This window comes from Delphinapterus leucas, chromosome 19 (genome assembly GCF_059928025.1).
Source record: "Delphinapterus leucas isolate spDelLeu-1000000601 "Yukka" chromosome 19, BTC_Dleu_Yukka2, whole genome shotgun sequence".
NCBI classification, from domain to species: domain Eukaryota; kingdom Metazoa; phylum Chordata; class Mammalia; order Artiodactyla; family Monodontidae; genus Delphinapterus; species Delphinapterus leucas.
Genome location: NC_143147.1, coordinates 48,867,283 through 48,894,892, shown reverse-complemented (window position 1 = coordinate 48,894,892; position 27,610 = coordinate 48,867,283). Strand labels below are relative to the sequence as shown.

Sequence of the window (27,610 nt, the reverse complement as noted above, 5' to 3'; positions counted from 1 at the left end):
TGCACCGCCCGGGGGCGGGGTGCGGAGCGGGCCTGCCGGCTCCCTGGGGCGGGGCGGGAAGGGCGGAGCGTGGGGCGGACGGAACCACCGGGGCGGGGTGGGGAGGTAACGGGACGGGCGCGACCATGGCGCGGTGAGGGAGCGGGGGTGGGGATCGGTCCGGGGGAGGCCTGGGACCGCTGGCTTGTGTGCAGTCTCGGACGCCCCCCCTTTCGCTGCCGCCGCCGCCGCCCCGGGCATGTCGTCCAACTGCACCAGCACCACGGCGGTGGCGGTGGCGCCGCTCAGCGCCAGCAAGACCAAGACCAAGAAGAAGCATTTCGTGTGCCAGAAAGTGAAGCTATTTCGGGCCAGCGAGCCGATCCTCAGCGTCCTGATGTGGGGGGTGAACCACACGGTAACCAGCTCCCCGGCGCGCGCCCCTCCGAGCGCGGCCCCGCGCGTGCTCACGCCCCCCGCAGTCCCGGGCCTTTGCCCGGCGGGCCCCGCCAGTGACGCCTGCAACCCCTTGGCAAGCCAGTTGCACGCCCACCCCACCCTTGCACGCCGTCCCGGCCGGGTGTGCCTCCCCGCGCGCCACGCGAGGCCTGGTGTCACCGTCGGTGGTATGCCGTCGCGTCCTTCCCTTCTCTCCAGTCCCTCAAGCTTCCTGCGTCTGGCTTCGAGCAGCTCCTGGAGCGCAGAGGGAAGGCCTGGGTGGGGTGGAATGGCTTTCATCCCTTCTTCCTCTCTTCTCGCCTCACCCCGTTTGTTGCATTTGTTTTCCCCCATGTTCCTTATAATTGGCTGCCTAGCTCACTGTCCAGTTGACAGGGCAGGTGGCACTGGCCTGCCTGAGTATTCCTCTATTTCTGGTCGCTTGGTTGGTGTGACTGCTCAGAGTTTCCCCATCCTCCAGACCTCCTGGCCACTGACTGGAAATCCTCCTTGGGTTTCCTTTTTTTCTTCTTGAACGGGATGTATCAACTGAAGAAGCACAGGCTTCCTTGGACCACAGACACTTTACCAGGGTCTTCCTGGGTTAGGGAGAAGGGAGAATGTAACCATTTGAGAGAAGGTGAGGCCTGCTTATGAGGACCACTCATAGTAGAAATGATGTGTCTTCCTGAATACTGTGGTGTTCATGTCAAAGATGTTGACTTCTCAGTTACTGAGCTTTCTATTGTATGCTCATGAGGATGTGATAATGGACAGTGATTAAGATGAGAGAGAGGTTCCCTGGATCCTTGGGGTGTTTTGAGATTGGCCAACAGCTCCTGTTAGGAAGTTGGAGCCCCGCACAGTGTTTGATCTGGAGGACTTCGTTTGTGTCCTGTTTGTTTGGGATCTTCTTTCTCTTCCAGCCACTTGCTCCTTGCATTCTGACCATTTCATTGAGTCCCTACACCGGAAATGAGAAGAGGAAGTAAGAGGACCTGAAATGCCAGCTTCACCAACTAAAAGTTTGGAATGAGAAAAATGAAGCCAATGGCTTGAGTTTCCCGTGAATATCAGTTCTTTAGGCTCCCTGACTTTTCTGAGCACTTGAAATTGCCCACAAGACCAAATGATGACAAAGGGGCGCAGGGCCAGCAAGACTTTTTGCTTTGCTTTTCTAGAAGAGCCTCTGGCTGGAGATTGATGAACCATAGTCTGAGCTGGGGTTTTAGATCCTTACCGCTAATACAGAAGTGCACAGGGAGGTCCTGGGCAGGTTACTGTTTTCGGTAACCTCACTGAGGTGGACGTCCTGGCCAGGGTAGGGAGAACCGCTGGTTTAATGCCTAGACTTCTGGGAGCTGCTTTGATTCAGTAGTCCAGCAGCATTTGTTGCCACTGCTTCCTGCTGCCTCAGGGGCCATCTGACAACATTGCAAGGGAAACTGGGTCAGCAAAATGTGAACCCTGTGTCCCTCCCTTGAAATCAATCCTTGATTTTGTTGTGCAGCTTGTTTCTCACTAGAAAGCATCCTGTCTCTATGGAGAATTGGTAGAGGTCTGAGAGTCAGGAATGTTACAGCTAGTCGTAAGGGACTTCGGGCCCCTGATTTTATACATGAAGAAATGGAGGGCCTAGATGGAGGATTAGGTCGCCTGTGGTCACAACAAAAGACGCAGCTCGTTGTCCAGTACTGTGGGCTGTGTTGGCCGATGGTGGTGCTTGAATAGGAGGTCTCATTTTATTTGCCTCCTTTTCCTTGCCCTGCCTCTCATCCAAGTGCCAGGACAGATGGGAATTATGCTCTTGTTAGAGAACCTGAATGTTACGGTCAGGAGTGTGTGCCTGTGCCTGCCAGTTCCCAGGAGTGTATGTGGTGCTTGGTTTTCTGATAGGCAGGCAATGAGTTTCTGGCAGATGAAGAGGCAACTGTGATTCCTAGTCACCCTCTATTTTTGCTAACTTTAAGAAAGTTTGTTTGAGAGCTAGCTGGGAAGGCATTGACTTTAAGCAAGACCCAAGCCTCTGGACATAATGAGCGAACACCTCAGGGGAGATGCACTGGGCACCACTGCCCTGGACAGGCCGAGCTTTGGAGCTCAGTTAGTCAAAAGTTTTCTTGCTTTCACTTAGCCTGCAATAAGGTCTAGAACTTCGTGGGTCCCCTTGGGAAATGGAGCATCTCCCCAGAAGACTATAAAATCTTGCAGTTCTCAAGGGAGTCGGGACCACATTGTTTTGGTGGATTGATAGCCTTTCTTGGAGGTCACCTTCCTTCAGAAGCCCATCGTTGCAACTTTTTGCAGTCTAAGTTTTCAGATACCACCTTTTCTTTGATTCTTTAGTTTCTCACCCATTTAAGCGTTTAGGCTGTGATGGTCTATGGTTGATGGTGTATGAGACATGAAGGATGGATATGTCTTTATCTGTAGTACAAGTCAGTTACATACTCTCTCATGAGGCGGTTGGTTTACTTCTGGGTGGAAAAAGAGGCCTTTGAACTCAGTGTTGTAACAGGAGCTCCTCTTGTGGACAAGAGATGCAGCCCCTGGACTTTGTGGAGGAAGACTGTGTAGGAAACAGGGAGAAAAAAATCAGAAGACTTTGGCTCTGTCAGGGGAGAACTAATGGAGAGAGAAAACCAGAGTTTTAGTGAATGAAGTACAGCCCAGAGGGTCTGGAGTTAGGGAAGAGGTGGCCTGGGAGAGGATGTGGAGACCGGAGGAGGCAGACCTGGCTTGATAACCTGTTGGCCGTTTTAGGAACCGCATATGTATGAAGCCTCATCCCAGTGATCAGAAGGAATAGGGGAGGTTGATGGTAACTATGTTTAATTATTTGGAAAGCTGCCTGACTGGCTCTTCAAAGTGACTGCACCATTTTACCTTTCCACCCGCAGTGTGTGTGTGGGTTCCAATTTCTCCACATCCTGTCAACACTTGTTATTGTCTGTCTTTTTCATTATAGCCACCCTAGTGGATTTGAAATGGTATCTCATTGTGATTTTGATTTGTGTTTCCCAGATAGCTAACAACGTTGAACATCTTTTCATGTGCTTATTGGCCAGTTGTATATTTTCACTGGAGACATATCTATTAAGATCCTTTGCCAATTACTTTTTGCCCATTTTTAAATTGGGCTATTTGTCTTTTTATTATTAACTTGTAAGAGTTCTTTGTATATTGTAAATACAAGTCCCTTATCAGATACATGATTTGCAAATATTTTAGCCCATTCTTTGGGTTATCTTTTTTACTTTCTTTTTAAATTAATTAATTAATTAATTTTTGACTGTGTTGGGTCTTTGTTGCTGTGCGCGGGCTTTCTCTGGTTGCAGCGAGCAGGGGCTACTCTTCGTTGCAGTGCATGGGCTTCTCATTGCAGTGGCTTCTCTTGCTGTGGAGCATGGGCTCTAGGCACGTGGGCTTCAGTAGTTGCAGTGTGCGGGCTCAGTAGTTGTGGCTCGTGGGCTCTAGAGCACAGGCTCAGTAGTTGTGGCACACGGGCTTAGTTGCTCCGCGGCATGTGGGATCCTCCCGGACCAGGGCTTGAACCTGTGTTGCCTGCATTGGTAGGCGGATTCTTAACCACTGCGCCACCAGGGAAGCCCTTTTTTACTTTCTTGATGGTATCTTTTGAAGCTCAAGTTTTTAATTTTGATAAAGTCCAATTTATCTATTTTCCTCTGGTTGTTTGTACTTTTGGTGTCATATCTAAGAAGGGTTTGCTTAACCCAAGATCGTGAAGATTTACTCCTATATTTTCTTCTAAGAAAAACTCAGCGTTTTCTAAGAAAAACTCTTTTAGTTTTAGCTCTTACATTTAGATCTGTAATCCATTTTGAGTTAATTTTTGTGAATGGTGTGAGGAACAGATTTATTCTTAAGTCTGTTCAGTTCTCTCCCACATTCTACCCCCATTCTGTCCACACATTTTCTTTGCCTAATGCAGACCCAGAACCTCCTTTCCCTGCCTTTTTCTCTTTTCCTGCTACTTTAAAAATCTTTAGTAAATAGGGACTTCCCTGGCAGTCCAGTGGTTAAGACTCCGCGCCTCCAATGCAGGGGGCATGGGTTTGATCCCTGGGAGCTAAGATCCCATGTGCCGTGCAGCGTGGCCAAAAAAAAATCTTTAGTAAATATTCCTGCTCTAGTGAAGCCTTTGGATGAATTTGTCCTTCAGCACACCTTCCCACCTCACAGAGAACACTGGGACTCAAACAGGAAAAGAAAAACCAAGGTGTAAAAAGGAGGAATAAACCCAGGGGTGGATTTGTTGGCACCTGTGGCTCTCTGTTCTTGCCCCTTTCCTTTCTGGAGTTTCACATCTCGCTTGGACCTCCTTGGTCTCGGGAATGTGTTCCCCGACATGTCATGTTTTCTGATGGTGGCAGGTAACAAATGATTGTCAGTGGTGGCCAGCCCATTGATGAGCCACCCACAGAACCCTGGGACATGTCAGGAAGCCTGCATGCCCAACGCGCGCCTCCTGGGTAGCAATCCCTATGAAGGTCGCAGAGGGAAGTGGAGGCTTCTGGAATCAGAAGTTCACCGGACTAGAACTAGTGACTGAATTCTCATGTCCAGTAGGATCAGCACAGAGTAAACGCTCTGCTTCTAAGTTGTTTCTCACTCAGCTTGTTTAGCCTCCTCATTATTTATGCTGATGGCTCATAGAGTTAATCTTGTGGATAATCCAAAAACCACTTACATGATGTGAGATACAACAGATTTACCATCCTAATATGTTCTGTTTATCATGCTACTCCAATGAGTTTGCATTCCACAAGTACACTTCTGCTGAAGGTGAAGGAGGTTGGCCGAGAAATGTGCTAGATAGTAAAGGAAAGGCACGTCTTCCTGAAACATTGCTTTAGTCACAACCTTTCATGCTTCAAAGCTTTTGGTCACTCTCCTTTATTCTCCTCTCCCTGGCACTTAAGACTCTTTACATTCTGGTCATAGCCTCAGTAGCTAACCTTAATCATCTTTCAGGCCATGAACCTTAGGCATGGTCACACCAGCTTTGCTATCTCTTTTTCTTTTTATCCTAATGTTAGCCATCTTTCAGTCCCCCTTTTCTAGCCATCCATCCCTCCAACCAACATTTATTGTATAACTAATTGTGCCAGCCATTCTGCTAGGGACATAAAAATGGGTAAGATAGTCTCTTACTTCTAGGGGCTCACAGTCTAGTGGAGAAATGAAACATGTAAGCAAACAATAACCCAAGCGAATGTGATATTTATGATATAAAGATGCACATGGGAATGAGTAACTAGTTCAACCTGGGGAAGACAGGGGAGCTTTCACAGAAGTGTTATTTAGTGAGATCTTGGATGATTCTCTTAGCTTTATACAAGCTTCTTCTATTCTTGCTGCCATAGTCTACTACCTGAACTATTGTAATAGCCCCGTAAATGGTCTTGCTGCTTCTTATCTTTGCCCTGTCCAATCCTTACTTGATTTTGATTTCAGAATTACCTTTCTGTACCACCCATCTGATCATGTGAATTCCCAGACTTAAACCTGATCAGACTTAAACCTGAGAGGACTTCCCATTGCCTGCAGAGTTAAGTCCAAATTTATCATATAGTGGACAAACTAAGTTCAAATTCAGGCTATGTCCCTTAGTATAGCTTTGGAGTAGTAATTTTTCTCTCTGAGATTCATTTTCCTTTTCTATAAAATGAGCATAACACTTTCCTTGCAGATCATTAGGACAGAGGAAAGGAATGGAAAACACTACCTTAGCCAAGGTAGCTGCCCATAAGAAGGATTGCACAGCACAGTGTAAAGAGCCCAGGTTTTGGCACCAGCAGACCTGGGAGCAAATCCTGACTCTACACATATTGTCTGTGTGACCTTGAGCGAGGTGCCTTGAACCTTTTGTAAAAGGCAAAATCAGATTAATAATAATTAATGTGACTATTAAATATTAGAAATATAGAATAGGATATATATGTGAGATATATGATATATAATATATAATAATATAAAGCACTGGCCACTTACAGACATTCCATAAATAGAAGCAGCTGTTATTTACTAATATTGATAATATGTGAGGCTGCTCACCTGTCTTTCCTGCACTGTCTCCCTCCACTACTTATTACCTCTGTCCTACCCTGCCACTCTCCCCCCGCCCCCCTACCTAAAATGGGCAGTATACTTTTACAGCTCTGAGGCTTGTTTCTGACTGTTCCCACAGCTGGGATTCCCTTCCTCGGGTTTTGTGTTTTGTTCCTTTTTCTTTTGGAGAACTACCCTCGTAGGCCTTTCTCACAGGTATTTCTCTATAGCTTCCTCTGGCCACCAGCTCTCCCATGCCCAGGCAGAATCAATCATTTCTTAAGCTACTTTTCCGTCTACCTTTATTCATAACTCTATAGCACTCATCACGTTGTATTTGTTATTTGTTATCTGTCTTCCCAGGTAAACAGAGACCATATCTTTTCATTTTTGTATCCCCAGCTTCTGGCACATAGTAAGGCTACACTGAGTAGAAGTTAACTGAATAGAAGTTTGGCAGCGTCTGAGCCAGATCAGGAAAGACCTTGATTGCTAGGCTGAAGGAGTTAAAACTTTACCCTGAGGTTGGTGAGGAGCCATGGAAGATTTTTAGGCAGGGTGTAACGTGATCTTGTTGTGGGTTCTTCCAGTGTCAAGTGCTCTTGGCAATACCAGGAGGGGCATTAGGTTCCGTTTTCTAGCCTGACGTGTAAGGGCTGGGAGTCTGACTCTGACCATATTAACCTCACCCTCCTCTGACATGGCTGTTTGTTCACCGTCCCTGTGTTCTCACTTACTTAAATGCTCCTTGACTTCCAGATTTACTGTATCATAGGTTTGTGTCATCTCCTGGATAAAAGGATAAGCCTCCCGCTTTTGTGTGCACAGTGCACACAACGCTTCCCTTGCTGCACAGCCCCTTCTCCCTAACATAAAATGAAGCATGTAGTAGGTATTTCAGTAAGTGCTTGTTCAACTGAAATTGAATAGAACTCTCTGGGGATGTAAAATTTAGCACAACTAAAAAAAAGAAAAAATAGTACAGCTAATCCCTAGAGTGAATCGTCTACATGTGGCCCAGTGGAAATGAGGGTGAGTCTACGTAGTTCAGCTATATGGATTGTTCAGCAATATATTATCTGTTAGAAATTTCCTGCTGTTGGATTGTATAGTCAAGAATAGATATGAATTGAGAACTAAAAACTGACCAACTTACAACTATTCAAACTATGCTGCACTTAGAATTGCACAGAGAGTTAATGAATGGAACATCCCTGAATAGCTCTTATTAGAATAATTCATCCTGGCTAAGGGGCAATTGACCCCTCGCAAGCAAGTGTTTTAGTCTTTCCTAGTTTTCCCAGTAACAAGCCCTGGCCATGGCATAGAGTCTGGATTTTAGACTAACCCAAATCAATCAGTAGCAGATACTAGAACCTTTTGGTATAAAACCATATTCTTTGAGCCAGTGATATGTTCTTTCTAGCATGGTGGAATAAGCTAGAAAAGGCAGAACTTAACTTTTTTAAACTCTCAGAGCCAGGCTTAATATGCCAGGAAAAAGGAAGTGGGACAGCTACAATGAATTGTTTCTATTGGCAGAAAAATGATGCGAAATGGTCTCCTCTCTAGTCGCTCACTAAACAACCAGCTTGCCTTGTGAGCACCCCCTGGAATGGTAACTGGCAGAACTTTTTTCTGTGGCTGTTGAGCCAGTGGTGGGCATCTCAGACCTGGATGCTGGGAATTCTAAGTGTACGATTTGAGGACTTTCGACAAAATGATGTACTCACGTAGTCATCATCCTAAACAACATATAGAACGTTTCTAATAGCCTAGAATTGCGCCTCTTATGTCCCTTTATAATCACCCACACCCCTCACAGCCCAGGCAGCCTCTTACTGGCTTTCTGTCACTATAGATTCTAGAATTTCATCTAAATGGAATCATACACGCTGTACTTCTACGTTTATGCCAGTCAGTTATGCCAGCAGCTTATTGTCTCTGCCCCACTGCCAACTTACACTGCTACCCTGCGGCCCCTCCCCATACACACACACTCCTTCATTTCCCTGTGAGTAAATTGGGTTTTTCACCAGCTCTAGGAAGGTATGGTTTCCCCAGCCCAGTTACTACATTAACTTGAACTTCCTCCATCCTCTGCCATTTCTAAATAAAAAAGGTTTGGAACATGAAAGGAGCAGCAAATTACATGGTATTTCCCCCCATTTATGCTCCTGGAGGAGTCCTAATGACTAGGTTATTCCCTCACTGCCACATGGGGCCTCATTGAGATAATAGGATTTGCAACGAAAGTATCCAGGAGACACAAGACTGTGCTCCCCCTGCCCCCTATCCATTAAGTCGGGACTAAGGTTTCCTCTCTAAATCCTGAATGCATTAGTGGCAACTGGGTTGAGGGTCAAATGTCAAATACTCTGCTGTGATGGGAGAGGACATCTGCGGCTAATTAGACCACTAATTGGCTAAACTGGGGATGGGGAAGGGCAGGAGCTGCCCTCTCAGCTCTGCACCAATGGGAAGCCAGTTCCCTGTGCAGCCTCCAGCTCCCTGAAGGGGGGATGAAGGACAATGAGAAGGTTTGTTTGCAGTGGGGGCAAGGCACCCTCCCGCATCTCCCCCAGTTCAGCACAAGAGAGGACATGGCTTTAGGGCCTGGCCCTGCTTTAATTAGGAGAGTAAGAACGAGCCAGTGGCCAGATGTCTACCTCTTCTGCTCACTTTAAATTTAATCCTTTACTTTGGAGATAAGAGTTACATACCCACATAAACCCATCCAGCTTTTTTCTTGCCCCAGGCTGATTTCTTGAGTGATCCCCAATTGTAATGAAGATGTTCAAAGCCCTCAATTAATACTCACATAGGTTGGGTGATATTTATTCATAGATCCATTTATTATTGCATTTGATAAATACATATATAGTACCTGCCATATGCAAATCGTGGTGCCAAGTACCATGTGTGGAGCCTCCAAGGTCAGTTAGATGATCTTTACTTACAAAGATCAGTGATAGGATCTTGCCTAGCTTATAGTCAAGCAGGCTTGTGAGGTTTGTAAGCGTTAACTGCAATGTGAGGGAGGCTGTGAGACGGCCAAAGGATGGATACAAACAATGCTTCAGGAATCCCGAGATAGGAAAGAACATTTATGGTCTAGAGAATCATGGAAAGCTTCATAGGGGAGGTGCCTTTTGAGCTGGACCTTATCAGGTGGAGAGAATTTCAGTAGGTAGAGATGAAGTTGGGAACTTATTTGAAGAAAAGAACAGAAATAAAGACAAGGAGAGGGGCTTCCCTGGTGGCGCAGTGGTTGAGAGTCCGCCTGCCGACGCAGGGGACACGGGTTCATGCCCCGGTCCGGGAAAATCCCACATGCCACGGAGCGGCTGGGCCCGTGAGCCATGGCCGCTGAGCCTGCGCGTCCGGAGCCTGTGCTCCGCAGTGGGAGAGGCCACAACAGTGAGAGGCCCGAGTACCGCAAAAGAAAAAAAAAAAAAAAAGACGAGGGAATCCATGGACATGTGTTTGGTGAGATGGTGGCATCCACGGTGTAGCATATTGTCTCTCTGAGGCAGGTGCCTTGGCTGAGAACCTCACTTTCCCCTTGCTTTGCAGATCAATGAGCTGAGCAATGTCCCTGTCCCTGTCATGCTAATGCCAGATGACTTCAAAGCATACAGCAAGATCAAGGTGGACAATCATCTCTTCAATAAGTAAGTTGCCTGCTGAGTGGGCTCAGGTTTTGTGGCAGTTCCTTCCCTCAAGGCAGAGAGCTTCCCAAACCTCACCGTGGTGAGGACAGGCAAGCACCTAGCAGGGTGTGACAGCAACACCTGGCTCACAGAGCTGAAAAACTGGCTGGGAAAATGCATTCATTATGTGCCTCTCCCCCTTGTGCCGTCCTGTCATCTCTGTCCTTTATCAGCCTACCTCCAGTGTCCCTCAGGGCTTGTGGCTCAGCCCAGGGTGATTCATCTAGGGCCAGTTTAGTTAACAGTGAGCTGCTCGGGAGCTGAGGTATCTAGTATGAGGCTGACAGCAGTGGCCCTATCTTGATCTTAGTCTGAGGCAAGAAGCTGCCAGGCATGTTCCTGGCCTGGGATGCAGCCAAGCTTCTTTCTTTCCAACTAGTGTGTGAACAACAGGCTGAGCATGGTGCCCAGGGGCGCTATCTAAAATCATTCTTCCCATTTTTGCTCATTGTGGCTTCTTGGATTAACACTGGTGTCTTTGTCTCAGACTTTGATGGAGCAGCTGCCTCACCTGGCACAGTTTGGGGCTTGCTGTAAGCCCTTTAGAGGCCTTGCTTTTTCATCCTCCTGTGGGTCACCCAAGGAAATATTGCAGCTCACACTCTTCCTTTCTGCATTTGAATCCTGGTTCCACTCTCCATTGTCTCACCGTCTCCACCACCTCACCAGCTGGGCTCTGTCACCCCACCATTCCCAGACTGTTAGCCCAGAGGAGAAGCTTGATTTGAAAACATCCATTAGTGGCCTCTCTCTGCCATAGTAAGTAATAACATCATATTCTAGAAGCTGTCTGTCTTCATAGCTGCTACTTGCTAAGTGGCCACCTGTATAGAAGAAAAACTGTTTCTCCTCGACTCTCACATCACTACTCACTTTTAATACCAAATGTGTGTGTTTCCCACACATCAAGCAATTCTTTAGGACACTAACTAGGTGTCCTACAATTCAGTTCAGTTCTGACACTCTCGACCTGGAGTTAGCATCAGGTCTCACAGGTTAAGGGCTGAGTCCCAGAGGACCGCCCCTCCACCCCGCTTCGGACGCCAGTCTCCAGTCCAGGTTGTCACCTGTGCTTCTGACGAATTTGCTGTAGATCAGAGGTTCCCATGACCCTCCCCCTTGGGTTGGATTAATTTGCTTGAGTAGCTCACAGAACTCAGGAAGACAGTTTACGTACTAGATTACCGGTTTTTTATGAAAGGATACAACTCAGGAACAGCCAGATGGAAAAGAGGCATAGGGCAAGGTATGTGGGAAGGGGCAGGGAGCTTCCATGCCCGCTCCAGGCACACCACCTGCCCCAAACCTCCACGTGTTCACCAACCTGGAAGCTCTCGAACCCTGTCCTTTTGGATTTTTATGGGGACTTTTTTATGACAGCGTGATTGATTAAGTCGCTGGCCACTGGCGACTGATTCAGCCTCGAGCCCCTCTCCCCTCCCTGGAAGTCGGGGGCATGGGACTGAAAGTTCCAACCCTCTAGTCCTGGTTGGTTCCCCTGGCAAAGAGCACCCATGCTTAGAGGCTTAACAAAAGTCACCTCGTTAACATAAATTCAGGTGTGATTGAAGGGGGTTTGTTACAAATAACAAAAGACACCTTTATTACTCTTACCACTTAGGAAATTCCAAAGATTTTAGGAGCTCTGTGCCAGAAACAAGGACAAAGACTAAATATATATTTGTTATTATATCCAGTATCACACCACCTGAGGAAGGAGAGGCAGTGCTACCCTGTGAGGCAGGAAAGGGGATTGTTCTGTGCCAGAGGTCAGGGCTCAGGTGTGGTCATTGTACCAGGGTCCATGGTGTCCACCACACTGACATCTTGGCCTAAAGTGGACATCCAGTATCTTTGTTTTTTCATCTTTCTTGATTCCTTTTGTCTTTCCAACAACTGTTTACATGCTAGTTATTAGACTGCAGTGCTGTTTACTAGAAGATCAGGCCCCTGCCTTCATGAGAGGCCACAGCTTTTTATTTCCTTGAAGTCTACCATCCTGGAGTAGTCAGAGGGACATATTTCTTTTTTTTTTCCCCTCAGTTTTATTGAGATGTAATTGACATACAGCACTGTGTAAGTTTAAGGTGTCCAGCATAATGATTTGACTTACATACATCATGAAATGATTGTCACAATAAGTTTAGTGAATAGCCATCGTCTCACATAGATACAGAATTAAAGAAATAGAAAAAAAATTGTTCCTTGTGATGAGAACAGAGGGCCATGTTTCTGAAAGGGAGTTCCCAAGCAGGTTGACTGTTGTCAAGATGGAGGATTTGGAGGAGGCATCCCTTCAAGTTGATCTCCTTCCTCCTGGGAGTCTGTGGATTGACTAAGGAGTGGGGGGGACGTAGACTGGTGCCAGCAGCCAGCAAACGAGGCTTCATGGAAAGATGGGATCCCAGTCAGTTGACTGAGGACCTCTTCAATCTAAAGCACCCTCTCCTTCCATCCCAGTGGAAGCCAAGGGCAGGACTTGCTGGGTGTAACCACCTTCAGGATGTATTGATAGGAGCATCCCCAGAGGAGGGGGGTCCTTTGATGAGAAAAGCCTTTCCCTTTAGCAGTCAGACTGACATTTACCTCACAGCAGCTCTTCACATGCGGCCACCTACCTGCAGCAAGTACAGCACTTGTGAAGTGGGGCCAACACTCAGTCTCACTTCTCTGCAGGTAAGGTTTTTTTTCCCTTTAATGTAAATTTTATTGAAAGATAGCATGTACTCAGGAAAAGTACACAAATCATAAGAATATACCTAGATTAATTTTTACAAAGTATATACAAGGAATGTGAAGTTTTTAAACTTTTACATGCTCAGAATCACCTGGAGTGTGTGTTAAAAATGCAGATTTCTAGACTGACCTCCAGAATGCTGAGGGCTTAGCAGCCTACATTTTCAGTGCTGCAGATTGCTCCAATCCAGGTGACCTGTGGACCACACTTTGAGAGGTCCTGGTGTATGAGTTAGAGGAATAAGAAGTTCACAAGAACATGTCTCTGCTTTTCCCCAGAGAGAACCTCCCCAGCCGCTTTAAGTTTAAGGAGTACTGCCCCATGGTGTTCCGAAATCTCCGGGAGAGGTTTGGGATTGATGATCAGGATTACCAGGTATGGGGTGTCTTTGCAAAATCGTAGGGGTTAGGGAGTGGAGGGGGGTCAGGAAGCCACAGGACAAGTAGGGAACCAAACGTGTCTACTGTTCTTGTGCTGCGTCTTCCTGTCATGTCTCACTCCAGCCCAGGCAGTCTTTCTCCAGTGTTGGTGGGCTCTTGGAGGAGTGAGGGCCTTAGAAGTGCTTCTCATGATGCCTCACAGGCTCAGGCTCCTCTCCCTGGGAGGGAGCACAGTGGGAGGGAGACGGGTCTACGGAAGCTGCTTCATTTTAGTCTGACATTCCCAGTCTAGGCTGAAGAACCCTTCTCCTTCGTAGTTTGACTTAAAAGAGAGAATTATTGCCAGCGGGAGATGAGGCCTCTTAAAGCTGATAAGACAGATTATAAAAGGAAGACTTCAAGGGTAGTGTAACTTCTTGCCAGGTATGAGTGCCACCTCCTAAACTCCCCTGTCCTAACGTTGGGAGGGGGGCTAGGCATGGCAGGGCAGCTGCCCCCTTCAGGGGGTGATCATGTCACAGAGGCCTTTGGCCTATCGGGAGGAATCAGTCCCAATATCAGGGACATTCTAGTCTGACTCATTGTCTGGGGCTTCTGTTACTTCTCCACCCAGCACCTTCCTTGGACTTCCTCCCCTGGCAGACAGCCTGGTGGTGAAGGTGGGAGAATTTTCCACTTCACTTGTTCAGCAGTAAGAAATACAGCTGATTTTCAGTTGTTTGTTGGGGGAAAAAAGGAGTTTACAGCCTAGTGAAATCTAAAATGGATGCTCACATCTTGTAAGATACTGTCATTCCTCCCATCCCGCTCCCAGGAAGTCTTTCACGGAGTAGAACATGAGAAGCAGGGTCTCCTTCTCCTCTGTCCTCCATCCAGGGGGCTTCCTGAAGAGGAGGGTGAGGGAACGTGAGAGGAGGAAGAGATGCCAGGGACTAGCACAGTCAGGACCAGCCGTGTCCAGGAGGTGCTGGGAGGGCCTCCAGCCCCTCCTATTGGGACCAGACCCTGAACTAAGTCATGCCCTGATTGGAGCATGAGGTTTTTGGAAAACTTCTTGCCATTATTGGCAAGGTTGCTCGGGTATCTTCCTTCCACGGTGGCTCTTTCCCTTCCCCTTGGCCATCTAGCCACATCCTGTATTTTTTTTCTAATAGACTTTTGGGCAAATAATTGTGCTCAGGACTGAAATAGGGGCAGGGAAGATGGTGTTCAGGGAGGGGACTCTCTGCTCTTAGACTACCAGTGACTTAGAGAGACAGGAGATTCTGCCTGGAAATGAGGCAGGGGTAGAATTATGCTTGTCAACCCTCTGTCTTGTGACCTCCCGAAGGTCTTTTCCCAGCATCTGCTCGGGGAACACATCTCTTTGGTTGACTCGCACCTTCCCCTACTCCCTCCCCGCTTGAGGCTTCTCCTGCCTTCTGATCCTAATGGGAAGGGGGCTCCGAGAAGGAGCAGGGACAGAGCTAGAAAAGCTCCCCGGATCTGCCTCGTAGCTCTGCAAAGACAAACAGGAGTCTGAGGTCAGGGGAGAGGTGTTGAGCAGAGTGGTGAGGACCAGCTTCCTGCTTTGGGAAAGGTTTTCCAGCATGAGGGTACATACAGGAGATAAAGATGACTGTGTCCACTCCTTCTTTATGCTTGACTTCTTGAATATTTCCTAAGCTTTGTCTTCGTCACCCCCAAGAGACTGGGACGATCATCTCACGTTGCAGGTGAGGAAACTCAAGAGTAGAGAAGTTCCGTGGCTCACCCCAGTCCTATTACACGTGAGCATCAGGATTAGAGCCCAGGCCCCGAACATCTGAGGCCGAGTTTTAGTTTCTAGAGCAAGTTCTCTAGGATCAGAATGAAAAGAAATATTTCAGTCAGCCCTCTTCCCATCCCAGTCAAGGATTAGGAGCAGGTGGTAAGGAACAACCCTTGTCTCTCTTATGGAAGACTTTTTGGGAAAGATATGAATTTCCCATGAGAAATGGGGTGGATAAGGTCCCATCTGTCTCAGTGTTGTTGGCCTTAGAGCAATCTGACCCATAAGAGAAGACTCAGAATACTAGTCAGAGTCTTCATTCCCCTCCCAAGACCAGCTTTTGTCTTGGTCCATCAGAATTCAGTGACGCGCAGTGCCCCCATCAACAGTGACAGCCAGGGCCGATGTGGCACACGTTTTCTCACTACCTATGACCGGCGCTTTGTGATCAAGACTGTGTCAAGTGAGGATGTGGCTGAGATGCACAACATCTTAAAGAAATACCACCAGGTATGGTGAGTCAAGAGCCTCAACAGCAGAGGATGGGTTGGTGGAAGAGGGAGAGGAGCCCCCGGTAGAGCTTCTTGGGGAGGGCTTGGTCCTCTTTGGTAATGGCAGGTACCTCCTGATAACCAAGCACTTGCCCTCCCCCAGGGCCGTGTTTCTGTGAGGTGAAATGCCTACTTGAGAAAAAGAGAAAAGAAATGAAGGCACGTTATGGATGCAGGCCCAGTTGAACAGCTGTGTCTCGTCAGAGTTGGAAAGTTTTCACACTCTGGCACCTGCCTCATTTCTTCTAAAAGAGGTCCTGTCGGCTCAGCAGGGCTGCTGCTTTTCCCGCTCCCATTCTCCTCTCATCTGGAACTTGCCCATGAGAAAGGCAGGGACTGCCTGTCCGAAGCCTGCCTGGGTCTTCAGGGAAAGCTGGCTTCTCTCTCGCCACCTGAGAGGTGGTGAAAGGGACTTCTGGTGTTTCGGGAATTACAGCAGAAAACCCTGGGGTTTTCTCGCATGGGCGAGAGCTTTGGGTACGAGCCATTCAGTTTTCCCAGGCGACCCCATCACAGCCCTGCCTCTGCATCCTCTCTCTGCCCTTTGGCTTTCCCATTTCAGGCTGGCAGAGAAGATGCAAGTCCTAGATCAGTGATTTTCCTGCAGAATCCCAATCGGATGAAACCAAAGGGGCTCTGCACTGCCTGCTCAGCCTCTCCCTCTGCCTTGCCAGTTAGGGGTGGTGGCGGCTGTTACCTGTTGTAAGTCTGAGGAACCCCCGTGATTTCACAGAATCCAGTTTGGAAACCACTGGTCTAGAGGCTAGAATCCCAGGGAGCATGTTAGCCCAGGAAGAGCCCCGTCCATCCTGGCACCTTCACCTGTTCCTTCCCTGCCTTCCTTTCTAGTTCATAGTGGAGTGTCACGGCAATACCCTTCTGCCACAGTTCCTGGGCATGTACCGCCTGACTGTGGACGGCGTAGAAACCTACATGGTGGTCACCAGGAATGTGTTCAGCCATCGGCTCACTGTACACCGCAAGTATGACCTCAAGGTAAGGGGCCCTGTGTTTCCCAGCTCTGTGGCCTCCCTCTCCCTGAGGCGTGGAGGGGCCACGACTCCAACTTCCACATAATGGGAAAGCCGGAGTGTATGTTTTCGCATGGGCAAGTGGCTCTGGAGTTGATGTGCCTAATTCTTAGGAGCCAAAGGCTGTCTCAAGTCCAGGTGACAGTGACAAGAGGTTATTGAAGCCCCCAATGTACCATATTTATGTAACAATTGATGTGCACACAGAGGGCAGCAGTACGGGGACAGGCTGTGCTGACGCAGGCACCCTGGCAGCTGTCCAGGCCCCATGGACTGACAGCACAAGCACATTTCTAGACACGGACAGAAACACACGTGTGCCTGTGAACCACAGCACTCCATTGTTCTTGAACCTGGCTTCCTAACTCCTGTCTCCTCACACCACTCTCCCTCTCTCTGCTGCGGCTGCACTGGTTTCCTTTCCGTTCCTGCAGTGCCCGTGCTCTCCGCCTCCCCAGATCTCACATAGGCTGCCTGTGATCTTTTCTCTCCCTGCCCTTTTCTCCACCTCCACCTTCCCCCACCTAATTACTTCCTACTTAACCTTCCGAGCTCGGCTCAAAATCAGTTCTTCTAGGAAGCAGGCTTTGGCCACCGCCCCTCCCCAGTCTGGGCCCTGCCCGGGTACTACATGCTCTCAGAGTCCTGCCTTCTGAGCACCATTGTAATTAATGGATTAATTAATCGTGTAACTCCTGCTTACTGTCTGTCTCCCCTGTTAGAAGGAGAGTTCCTTAAGGGCAGGGACTGAGTCTCTCCGTTCAGCCCGATATCCTGAGCATGTGTCTGGTATATAGTCAGAGCTCTGTAAGCGGTCTGTGACAGAGGAAGTGAACAAGTTGCTGCCTCCTGGCCCCTCTAGGAGTCTAACCAGCCTACTTGAGTTCACCTGCTGCCTCTCCCTAAAGACCGGTGCATGTTTTTTCGATCAACGGAATTTGCCTCAGCTGGACTTCTCCTGATGGCTCTTATCCTTTCAGGGTTCTACTGTTGCCAGAGAAGCGAGTGACAAGGAGAAGGTATGCTGGGGCCTGTGCTGATCACTTGTGGAATGGGTCGCTGGAATCAAAAACACCTTCTGTTGGCCATCCTGTCCCTTCCTCTGCTGCCGCCCCAGCCTAGTTCCCAGACATGCGGTCTGTTGATGTGAAATGCTGTGTCACTGAGCTTGTGTCTGTCCTCATCCTTGGCCTAGGCCTTGGTCTCCAGCCTTTTCCTTTGCCCTTGCTGGGTTCTTCATAGTCCTGGAGGGCTAGCAGTTTCCATCTCAGGCCAGCCTGAATCCGTGGGTGGCTGGCTGCTTGAGCTCTGAGGTAGTCTCAGGGCTCAGCAGGAAGTCCTTTGGTCAGTCCTCATTGTCTGACTCGTGCTACATATTTGCCATCCCTGCCTGCCCGAAGCTGGGACTGTAGACTCCTGGACTGAGCTGTTGATTTGGCAGCTTGGCCACCTTTGTGCTGAGGACCCTTTCCTTTCCTGTACCATTGCCCCCAGCAGAGGACTCCTTTGGGTGAACAAATCAGGCCACCAGCCTAACACTGCTATTGCTCTCTCAGGCCAAGGACTTGCCAACCTTCAAAGACAATGACTTCCTCAATGAAGGGCAGAAGTTGCACGTGGGAGAAGAGAGTAAAAAGAACTTCCTGGAAAAACTGAAACGGGATGTAGAGGTATATATTTACCCTTGTTTTTACTTTGGTTAAACAGGACCTCCTCTTGTCCCCAGAGGAGGAACCTCTTTAATCTTAAGAAAAATTGAATTCACCACTTCCCAGGAGTGTAGACAAGAGGAAGGGTGGTGATTTGAGCCATGTAGGTAGGTAGTTATTTGCATCTAAAGCTAGTGCAAATGTACATTCCATTTGGGGGGACACAATTTGTGCCAGTAGAACGTGTGTAACTCAGTTTGGAGTGCTTTCCCTCATCTTTTCTCTAGTCTGTTCCAACCCCTCTTGACGCTTCCTTTCTGGTGGTGTCCCCATAGTGGAGGGGGCATCCAGCTGTCAGAGTGACAGGAAACCAGCTATTAAGATCTGCCAACCGTGCCTTTCTCTGGCTCTGATTCTCCACTTACCTAGCAGCATTCTGGTTGGAACGGGACTTCCTGTGGAGAAGTTCCTTTGGGGAGGACAGGTGGTAAATAATGAATGTGATATCTGATAATTCAGTGTCTCCTTTTTTTTTTTTTAATATTTATTTGGCTGTGCCAGGTCTTAGTTGCGGCACGCGGAGCTTCATTGCTGTGTATGGGATCTTTAGTTGCGGCATGTGGGATCTAGTTCCCTGACCGGGGATAGAAACCGGGTCCCCTGCATTGGGAGCACAGAGTCTTAGCCACTGGACTGCCAGGGAAGTCCCAGTGTCTCCTATTTTAATAAATTGGGAGCCTGTTCATTAAAACCAAATTCTATAAACTTCAGAAAATGTTTTATTTTTTTAATTGTGGTAAAATATGCATAACATAAAATTTACTATCTTAACCATTTTGAAGTTGAGTGGCATAAGTACATTGACATGGTTGTGCAACCATCCCCACCATCCATCTCCAGAACTTTTTCATCTTCTCAAACGAAAACTCTATACCCAAGAAACACTAATTCCCCATTCCCCCTGGCAACCACCATTCTACTTTGTGTCTCTGTGAAATTGATGGCTCTAGGAATCTCATATAAGTAGATCATACAGTGTTTGTCCTTTGTGTCTGGCTTATTTTCACTTACTGTAATGTCTTCAAGGATCATCCATGTTGTGCTATGTGTCAGAATGTCCTTCCTTTTTGAGGCTGAGTAATATTCCATTGTATGAATATACTACATTTTGTTTACCTGTTCATCCGTTGATGGACACTTGGTCACTAGTTAAGGTTAACTAATTAATCTAGTTTCTAGTCTCCAGAGAAACAGAATAGGGTGTAGAGAGATAGGTAGATGTTTATTATAAGGAATTGGCTCACATAATTATGGAGGTTGACACATCCCAAGATCTGCAGTTGACCAGCTAGAGACCCAGGAGACCTGATGGTGTAGTTTTAGTCCAGAGGCCAGCAGGCTTGAGACCCAGGAAGAACTGATGTTTCAGTCTGCATCTGAAGGCAGGAAAAAACTGATGTCCCAGCTCAGAGGCAGTTAGGCAGGAGGAGTTCCCTTTTACTCACAGGAGAGTCAGCCTTTTCGTTCTTCTCAGCCCTTCGACTGATTGGACGAGGCCCACCTACTTTAGGGAGAGCAATCTGCTTTACTCAATTTACCAATTCAAATGTTAAGCTCATCCATAAACACCCTCACAGACATATCCAGAATAATATTCGACCCAATTTCTGGGCACCCAGTAGCCCAGTCAAGTTGACACATAAAATCAACCCTCACACTTGGATTGCTTCATTGTGAATAATGCTTCTGCGAACATGGGTTTAACAGACTTATTTTTGTTAGTAAGCTTTACCTTAACCACCCCCTACTATGTTTGTGCTTTTATTCTGACATTTGGTTTGTCCAGAGTCTTTCTCCTCCTTTTCCTCCTTTTATCCCTACTCTGCCTTCAAGAAGAATTTAAGGCAGTTAACACAATTCATTTGTTTTCACTTGCATGTTACTTTATAAATGTTTGCAGATGGACGGGAGGGGGTGTGGCTCACAGAGTCTCTCTTTTCTGGGACCCTGGTCCCTTCTCCTTCGGCCTTCAGAGGGCATTGTCCAGAGGTGCTTGCAATGGTGCCCCTCACCTTTCTTTCCTGAGGAGATTCTGCTGATCTCCTACCACTGGGGCTTCTTATGCTTTTAGTTGTCTTCTGGGCCTGTGCATAGAGCCCCTCTGGTCCTATTATGATTCTCCGTCTAGTCAGTCAGACAGTTTCCTGCAGTGCTGCAGGTTCGTTTGTGACCATGGCAGGACGCCTGGCACATGGCTGATGGTGGCTGCTGGCTAGTTCACAGAGGACTTGGACCAGTGACTCTGGCGTCACATTAGTTAAACTGGAATGCCGGTTGGCCATTTCCATCCTGTATCATTCCCACGCTCTTTGTTCTTCTCCAAGTCATTGAGTCCTGGCTCAGGAGACTTAGATACCATCCTGCTCCCAGCACTTGTTACGTGGATGAGAAATGCGCAGTGCAGCGTTCCATTATTTCTTTCCTCCACCTCACCATGGCCTCTCTTGATCCCAGACAGAATCGGCTTTTCCCTCTTCCTGCAGTGCTCCTTCTACTTTTACTCCCGCAGCCTCTGCCTGCCTGACTTCTCTTCATTCATTGGGTCAGGCTCAACTCCTTTCCTCAGGGAGGCCCTCTCCCCGCTGCTGTCGACTCCCGCAGCTCCTCGCCCTTGTGGAGTGACTATCTTCTCCATTAGATAGTGAGCTCGTTGAGGGCAGAGGCTCTGATGTCTTATTCTCTGCTGTATTTCAGAATGGGAGAATTAAGTTGAAAGGAATGCCTTTTCTCCCCTTTCCAGATGCCACTTTGCCTGTCCAGATGTCCCTTGTAACCTCTTCCTTCCCTCTGTCCTCCCCCCACGCCCCTAGTTCCTGGCCCAGCTGAAGATCATGGACTACAGCCTGCTGGTGGGCATCCACGATGTGGACCGGGCAGAGCAGGAGGAGATGGAGGTGGAGGAGCGGGCGGAGGATGAGGAGTGTGAGCACGACGGGGCGGGGGGCAGCCTGCTCTGCCCCTACGGCACACCTCCGGACAGCCCTGGCAACCTCCTCAGCTTTCCCCGGTTCTTTGGCCCTGGGGAATTTGATCCCTCTGTTGATGTCTATGCCATGAAAAGCCATGAAAGTAAGTAGGAGCCTCTGCCTGCCTGCCCCGCCCCCAGCCCTCATCCTACCCGCCCTCCCCCACTTCAGTGGGCCTCCATCTTAGTAACTGCTGACTTTGGCCCCTTTCTGCCTCCATCCTGGGTCACCAGCAGTAACGCTATCTTCTGGGGCGCTGGGGTCCTTCTCTGTCAGGCCTTCCTTCACCTCTTTACTTGTCCTGGATAGCTGAGGCCTGGTTTGGCTCTGGTTCACGGGATGGACAAAGCCTCCTAAACGGTGTCACGTCGACCCCACAGGGTGGCTGTGAAGATCAAATAAGATAAGAGCTATGAAAGCTTCTAAGAAGAACTCCATGGGACTCCATGGGTCATTCCTTTCCTCACATTCAAAATGATAGGGATGAATCTGGGTGTCGTATCTGAAGGGTTATGGACCCAGCTGCTTTCTGCTCTTCTCCCTGCCTCCTCCTCCTTTCCTGCTTCCCCTCCCGCTTCAGGTGCCCCCAAGAAGGAGGTTTATTTCATGGCCATCATCGATATCCTCACGCCATATGATGCTAAGAAGAAAGCTGCACATGCTGCCAAAACAGTGAAACACGGGGTGAGTTCTTCGTGTCTCCATCCAGGCCGGGGGGTGGGGCCTCAGACCCCCAGGGAGGCCTCCTGCTCGAAGGAGATGCTCTCGTGGCCCCTTCTCCCAGGACAGGGACCAGGAAGAGCAGCCCGCCTGGTTGCCTTGTGTTCTTTCTCCGCCATCTACGTCCCATCCCCTCCCTGCAGCTGGCTGATATGCCCAACTTGCTTTTCCCCTAGTTCTCTGGCTCCTTCCCCCAGGGCTGCTGGGCATGTCATGCATCTTGTTGACTGCCAGTAATAGCCTTGTTTACATGCCCACACTGCTCGCCAGAGGCCTGTTTCCGCATGGGCTTCAAGCTACTGTTCTCTAAACAGGGGCCCCCCAGAGCTCTGGGGCCCCTCTGCCGTCTCCCCATTGCCTTGTTCCTGCTTCAGTGGGAGCAGCCCTGGGATTGTGAATCAGAGGAGCGGGGCCAGGGCACTTCTGAGACATGGGAACCATTTCTCAAGGTGGCCTGCCCCGTTGGGGGCGGGGGGTAGTATTCAACTCTAACGTGGAGCCAGAGGCTCCTGAATACCCAGGCCCCTCCTAGGTACAGCCTCCTGATTAGGGCCTCTGTGTATTACAGGCGGGAGCGGAGATCTCAACTGTGAACCCTGAGCAGTACTCCAAACGCTTCAACGAGTTCATGTCCAACATCCTGACGTAGTTACCCTCTACCTTCAGCCAGAGCCAGAGTGCTGGATGTGGGGTCGGGGATTGGAAGAGGGAGAGGGTGTTATTTGGGCTGGATGGGAGGGTGGGGAGCAGAGTGGCAGGTAGAGGAGGGCTTTAGCAATGCGACTGCAGCCTGTGACACTGGAAGAGACTAGCTGGAGGGGAGGGGACGTGCTGTGTGCACGTGCTCACAGGATGTAACCTCACCTGCTTACCCTTGATTTCCCCCCCATTTGACCCAGGTTAAAAAGGGGTTTCCTTTTTGTTACCCTGTAACTTTTTAAGATACCTTGGGGCTAGAGATGACTTTGTGGGTTTATTTGGGTTTTGTTTCTGAAATTTCGTTGCTCCAGATTTGCTATTTATAACGATGTATGTCATCACCCTATCCACCCTCCCCATCCCTGACCTGCTCTCACTTCCCTTCGATTAGAGAAGCACCCATAGACCCAGCGAAGGGTCCTCTCAGAGCAAAGCGCTCTGGTGCCACAGGAGAGGAGGTTAGACACCTCTGCCCTCCCTGCTGCATTTGATCTTGTCTAGGTTAACTTTTAATTTCATGGAGTATTGTGCACAGCTTCCTCCACTTTTTCAGCCTCAGCTGCAAGTGAAATGTTACATGATTCCTCCATCTAAGTGCTGTTCTTCCCGAAGGGACACTCCAGATCAACATCAGGCATCCTGGATCAGAATCAAAGATCTCAGAGGGGAGTGAGTTCATCCTCATGGGATGGTAAGGGGTCGGGGGCTGCTGGGCTCTCGGACAGCTGGTTCTCAGAGAACCCCATGATCACCACCCAAGCTCCTGGGCTCTCTAGGCCCCTGGAGTTCAGATGTCTTCTCTATAAAGCCTCCCACTGAGTCAAGAGGAACTAGAAAGCACCTTTGGATATAACAGGACCCTCGTGCTTATTAAATGGTTATTTCCCCTTGGGAAAGCCCAGAAAAGCCGATGAGTATCGAATGAGGTCCTATGCCCTCCATCCGTTTACTTCCTTCTGACCTTCTCCCAGGCACTCTCATTTGTAGGTGAGCTTTTAGTTGGGGGCAGGTCTCCATGTGCCTGGGGTGCTCCTTGCAGAGATACCTCTTCAACCCCCAGGGCTACCATGTAGGTAATCTGACTCCCTGTGGTTTGTCACCTGGATGGTTGTGGCCAGCAGGGAGTGGTGCCCCCCACCTTGGAGCGTGGCACCCAAGCCTGAGGTTGCTTCTGAGCCACTTGAGGATCTGACCTGGGAAATCCAATTTGGAGGCTTGATGTGCGATTCAACCTGGCCCCAACCTTGGATCTGTTTTTCCTCGATGGCCCCCCTAGACTTTTCGCAGATCTGCCACCCGCAAGCCTCCTCAGGAGTGGCATCCTGCAGCTTCCTTCAGGATCTCTACCCACCTTCTGAGCCGGCTACCTAAGCCTCAGAATTGTGTCCTTCTGCGATGCCATCAGAGCAGTCTGGTCTGGCTAGGAGAGAAAACAGCCCTGTGTTGGGGGAGGTACATTCCTGCGTCTTCTCACCATCTCACCAGGAACTGGGGTCTTGGGATGAGACACGGTAAAACTTGTAGATAACTCCGCAAATGGAAAGAAAGTGTGTGGAACCATTTTGAATGAATGGATTGGTTTCCTTGGCTCCCTGCAAACCTGGCCAAGCTCAGCTTCTGGAGCAGGAACAAGCACCATCTCTGTGCCCAACCCACGGTATTTAGGTCAGGGAGGAATGGAGACCGCATTCTTGGACTCTACTGGGGCTGTTGGAACCCTTCTGGAAGAGGCAGACAGGGGCCAAACAACTGCCCTGGCCCCAGGAAGGGGCTGTAGGTAGCTCTGAACGTCAGCAGCAAGACCGCGAAGTGACCGGGAGAAGAACTTGGAACCAAGTGGCTCGTGGAGAAAACAAATTTGACTTAGGAAGGGATTAGTAGGAATAATGTTTGGACTTGATTTCCCCACCTCCTAATCAAGAATGAAAATTTGGATCTGTTCCTAGTCGAGCCCAGCATCTCCCAAGCTTTTCAGGCTGTCCTCTTGCAGCCTCCACAACCTTGGGCTCCCTCGGCTTCCTGCATTTGGTCTGCTGATCATGTCGCCATCATGTGTACGAAAAGTGTAACCAGTTGTGTTCAGTTGAAGGTGAGCTACCAGGTATCTAACTTCTTTAACATCGAGTTTTTGTGGGCTTTTGTTTTTGTTTTGTATATTGTTTACATTTTGAGAGGTAGCATTCTGTTTTAAATGCTCTTTTTGTTTTTCTAACAGTATTGTTGACTGGGTCAAAACATTTAAGCTGTGGTTTGGTGGATTTTAAATTTTGTTTAAAGCTCATTCTCTGTGCTATCTTCAAAACCTTGGGTTTGGTCCTTTAACTCCTTTGGCATTCAAATGTTTAAAAGCTATTTATCTTGTTTTATACAAGTTTTTTCTCTTCTTTTTGTAACGATGAAGATGTTAAATTTGGTTTGCAGTCTGAATGTAGAGAAAGTGAAGTGATCCCCAAACCTTTGTGTTTTTTCTCCAAGTCCCACCATGCCCTCTCTGGGCAGGTGTCTGAGGGGAAGTGACTACCCTCACCATCACTCTTTGGAGCCATGAAGAAAAACTGAATGGTCTTACGGCATCCCAGAATAATTTGTTCTCCCAAGAACAAAGGCATAAGAATAGAACGTGGCTGACTGGGTGAGGCCTGGATGGGGACAAGGCAGGATTTTTCTCCATTTTCTCCCTCTGCCATTTAACCAGTCACAGCTTCTCCCGCCCTGCCCCTCTTCTGAAAGTCTATGGCTGAGAAAACTCTAGTCTCCCAGGTCTCCCCACCAAAGTAAGGGGTTCTCTGAAAACTCCACCTAGACCACTAGAAGGCGGCCTCTGGCCCTTGTTCCTATTAATGAACCACTGAGTCTTTGTCCCCTAGTGCAAGCTCATTCCCTGTGCCCTGCAGTTTGGGGGTTATGGGGCAGGCTAGGAAGCCAGCAGTTCCAGAAGCACAGCCTGAGGCAATGCTCGATGTCTCCTTATCTAGCTCAGGGGTTACTGGTCTGTGGGATGTGCTATGAGTCGCCCCTGTGGCTGCTCTCAGTGGCACTCCCTAGGTTCCCTCCACAGGCAGCTCGTCATCCCTTCTCCCTCTTCCTACTTCTGTTTCTCTTGCCTGTGCTTTAGGCCTCAAACAGGTACCCTGGTAGCGCTCGGGGCTTGGGACTACATACTCCTGCCCTACTGACTTTCCCCTCTTCACAGTCTGCCAGGGCCTGCCCCAGGGAGGTGGACCAAAGACCCAGGACTTTTCTCAGTAGCCAGTCCCACCCTCCTAATTGTCTTTTTACCAATTCAGGTTGGGAGAGAAGAAATTTCAGCAATCCCCAGCATTTGAGCTACTCAAGTGTTAGGGGCCAGAAGGGACAGTGTGTTTAAAACAACCCTTAGGAAGCTCTGGCCTTAGACCTGTGGCTCCCCCAGTACCAGAGACCTCACTTTTTTCTGGCAGAAATGTGGGGAGGAGGCTCCAGCCTGAGCACGGGAATCAAAGGGAAAACATTCAAACTGCCCCCAAATCTACCAGCCATCTACAGGCGGCTTTGTGACACAGCCCTGGCCTTCTTCTGAAACGTGCCACTTATGAAGAGTGTCTCCAGAGGGACGAGGAGAATCGGCTGTCCCCGGCGGGAAATCCTTTGGAGGCTGGGGAGGAAACTTCCAGAGGAGCCCCTTCCCCTTACTCAGAGCCATTTTGGGAGGAAGTGGGAACCAACAACCTTTGGGGGAAGGCCTGGTGCGGCTCAGCACACCCAAGCATCAGGTCAGGTCATTGTAATAAAAAAATGTGAATGAAGTTTAGATTCAGCTTTTGGGGGAGCAGGATAAACGACCACCCCACCATATGTGTGTGACTTCTCAATTTCCCACTGCAATTTCCATTTTTTTTAAATAGGAATTTTCAACCCCCTGTGCTTGTCTAATGTCTGCTCAGAACAATTCGAGACCCTGTTACTGTTTTAAGATGCATGCGTGTTAAGGTGACTCTCCAACCCGAGGAAAAAAATAAAATTCAAAAAAGGTTTGTGTACACACCTGTTATGTATGAGTCCTTCGGAAATGAGCCTTTTATCTATCTTTTTCATAATTAAAAGGTTTTGGTCCCAGTTTTAGGGGCTGCTTGGGCTAAACCAGGGTATGGCTTGAGTTTGGGGAAAGAACAGTCAATGACTTCGGTCACCCACTCTCAGATGCAGTTAATGAGCAATGGTAAGAGCACAGGCACCGGACCATCTGCCTGTCAGCTGCCATTACCACACTCACTGAGGAATGGACCAACAGCCCCTCACTTCTCCAGCCGCGTAGAACCAACACTTGCTGGGAGCCACACACCCGACACACCTGTCCTAGCTCTCCCTTGACTAGCTATGTTGCTGACTTAACAAGTCACCTCTATGTGCCTCCGGTTCTCCATCTAAACTTTTAGCTTAAAATCTAGTGGTTCGGGCTTCCCTGGTGGCGCAGTGGTTGAGAATCTGCCTGCCAATGCAGGGGACTCGGGTTCGAGCCCTGGTCTGGGAAGATCCCACATACCGCGGAGCAACTGGGCCCGTGAGCCGCAATTACTGAGCCTGCGCGTCTGGAGCCTGTGCTCCGCAGAGAACAAGAGAGGCAGCGATAGTGAGAGGCCCGCGCACCGCGATGAAGAGTGGCCCCTGCTTGCCACAACTAGAGAAAGCCCTCGCACAGAAACGAAGACCCAACACAGCCATAAATAAATAAATAAATATTAAAAAAAAAAAAAAAAAATCTAGTGGTTCTCGGGCTTCCCTGGTGGCGCAGTGGTTGAGAATCTGCCTGCTCAATGCAGGGGACAGGGGTTCGAGCCCTGGTCTGGGAAGATCCCACATGCCGCGGAGCAACTAGGCCCATGAGC

The 27,610-nt window shown here is 48.8% G+C and overlaps 1 protein-coding gene across 2 annotated transcripts; it reads left to right on the top strand.

The window, feature by feature from the left end:
* Positions 1–131: 131 nt before the first annotated feature.
* Positions 132–27,483, top strand: PIP4K2B (phosphatidylinositol-5-phosphate 4-kinase type 2 beta). 2 transcript variants are annotated; one of them, XR_016388998.1, is made up of 11 exons: positions 132–397; positions 10,066–10,163; positions 13,218–13,314; positions 15,427–15,579; positions 16,470–16,616; positions 17,632–17,670; positions 18,208–18,321; positions 21,171–21,429; positions 21,907–22,010; positions 22,615–24,834; positions 26,630–27,483. XR_016388998.1 is itself a non-coding variant. In XM_022557908.3 (10 exons), exons 1-10 carry the CDS (start codon positions 239–241, stop codon positions 22,693–22,695), a joined length of 1,251 nt encoding a protein of 416 aa, XP_022413616.1. In that variant the 5' UTR covers positions 132–238; the 3' UTR covers positions 22,696–27,483. The 2 variants fall into 2 exon arrangements, 1 of the variants encoding a protein (XP_022413616.1); XM_022557908.3 differs by having other exon boundaries at positions 22,615–27,483.
* The last annotated feature ends 127 nt before the right edge of the window (positions 27,484–27,610 follow it).

Bases quoted from the DNA above. Each gene is read 5' to 3' on its own strand.
- PIP4K2B (XM_022557908.3), top strand. From the start codon at position 239: ATGTCGTCCAACTGCACCAGCACCACGGCGGTGGCGGTGGCGCCGCTC. The intron at 398-10,065 runs GTAACCAGCTCC...CTTGCTTTGCAG, and splicing joins TGTGGGGGGTGAACCACACG to ATCAATGAGCTGAGCAATGT. The intron at 18,322-21,170 runs GTATATATTTAC...CCACGCCCCTAG, and splicing joins AACTGAAACGGGATGTAGAG to TTCCTGGCCCAGCTGAAGAT.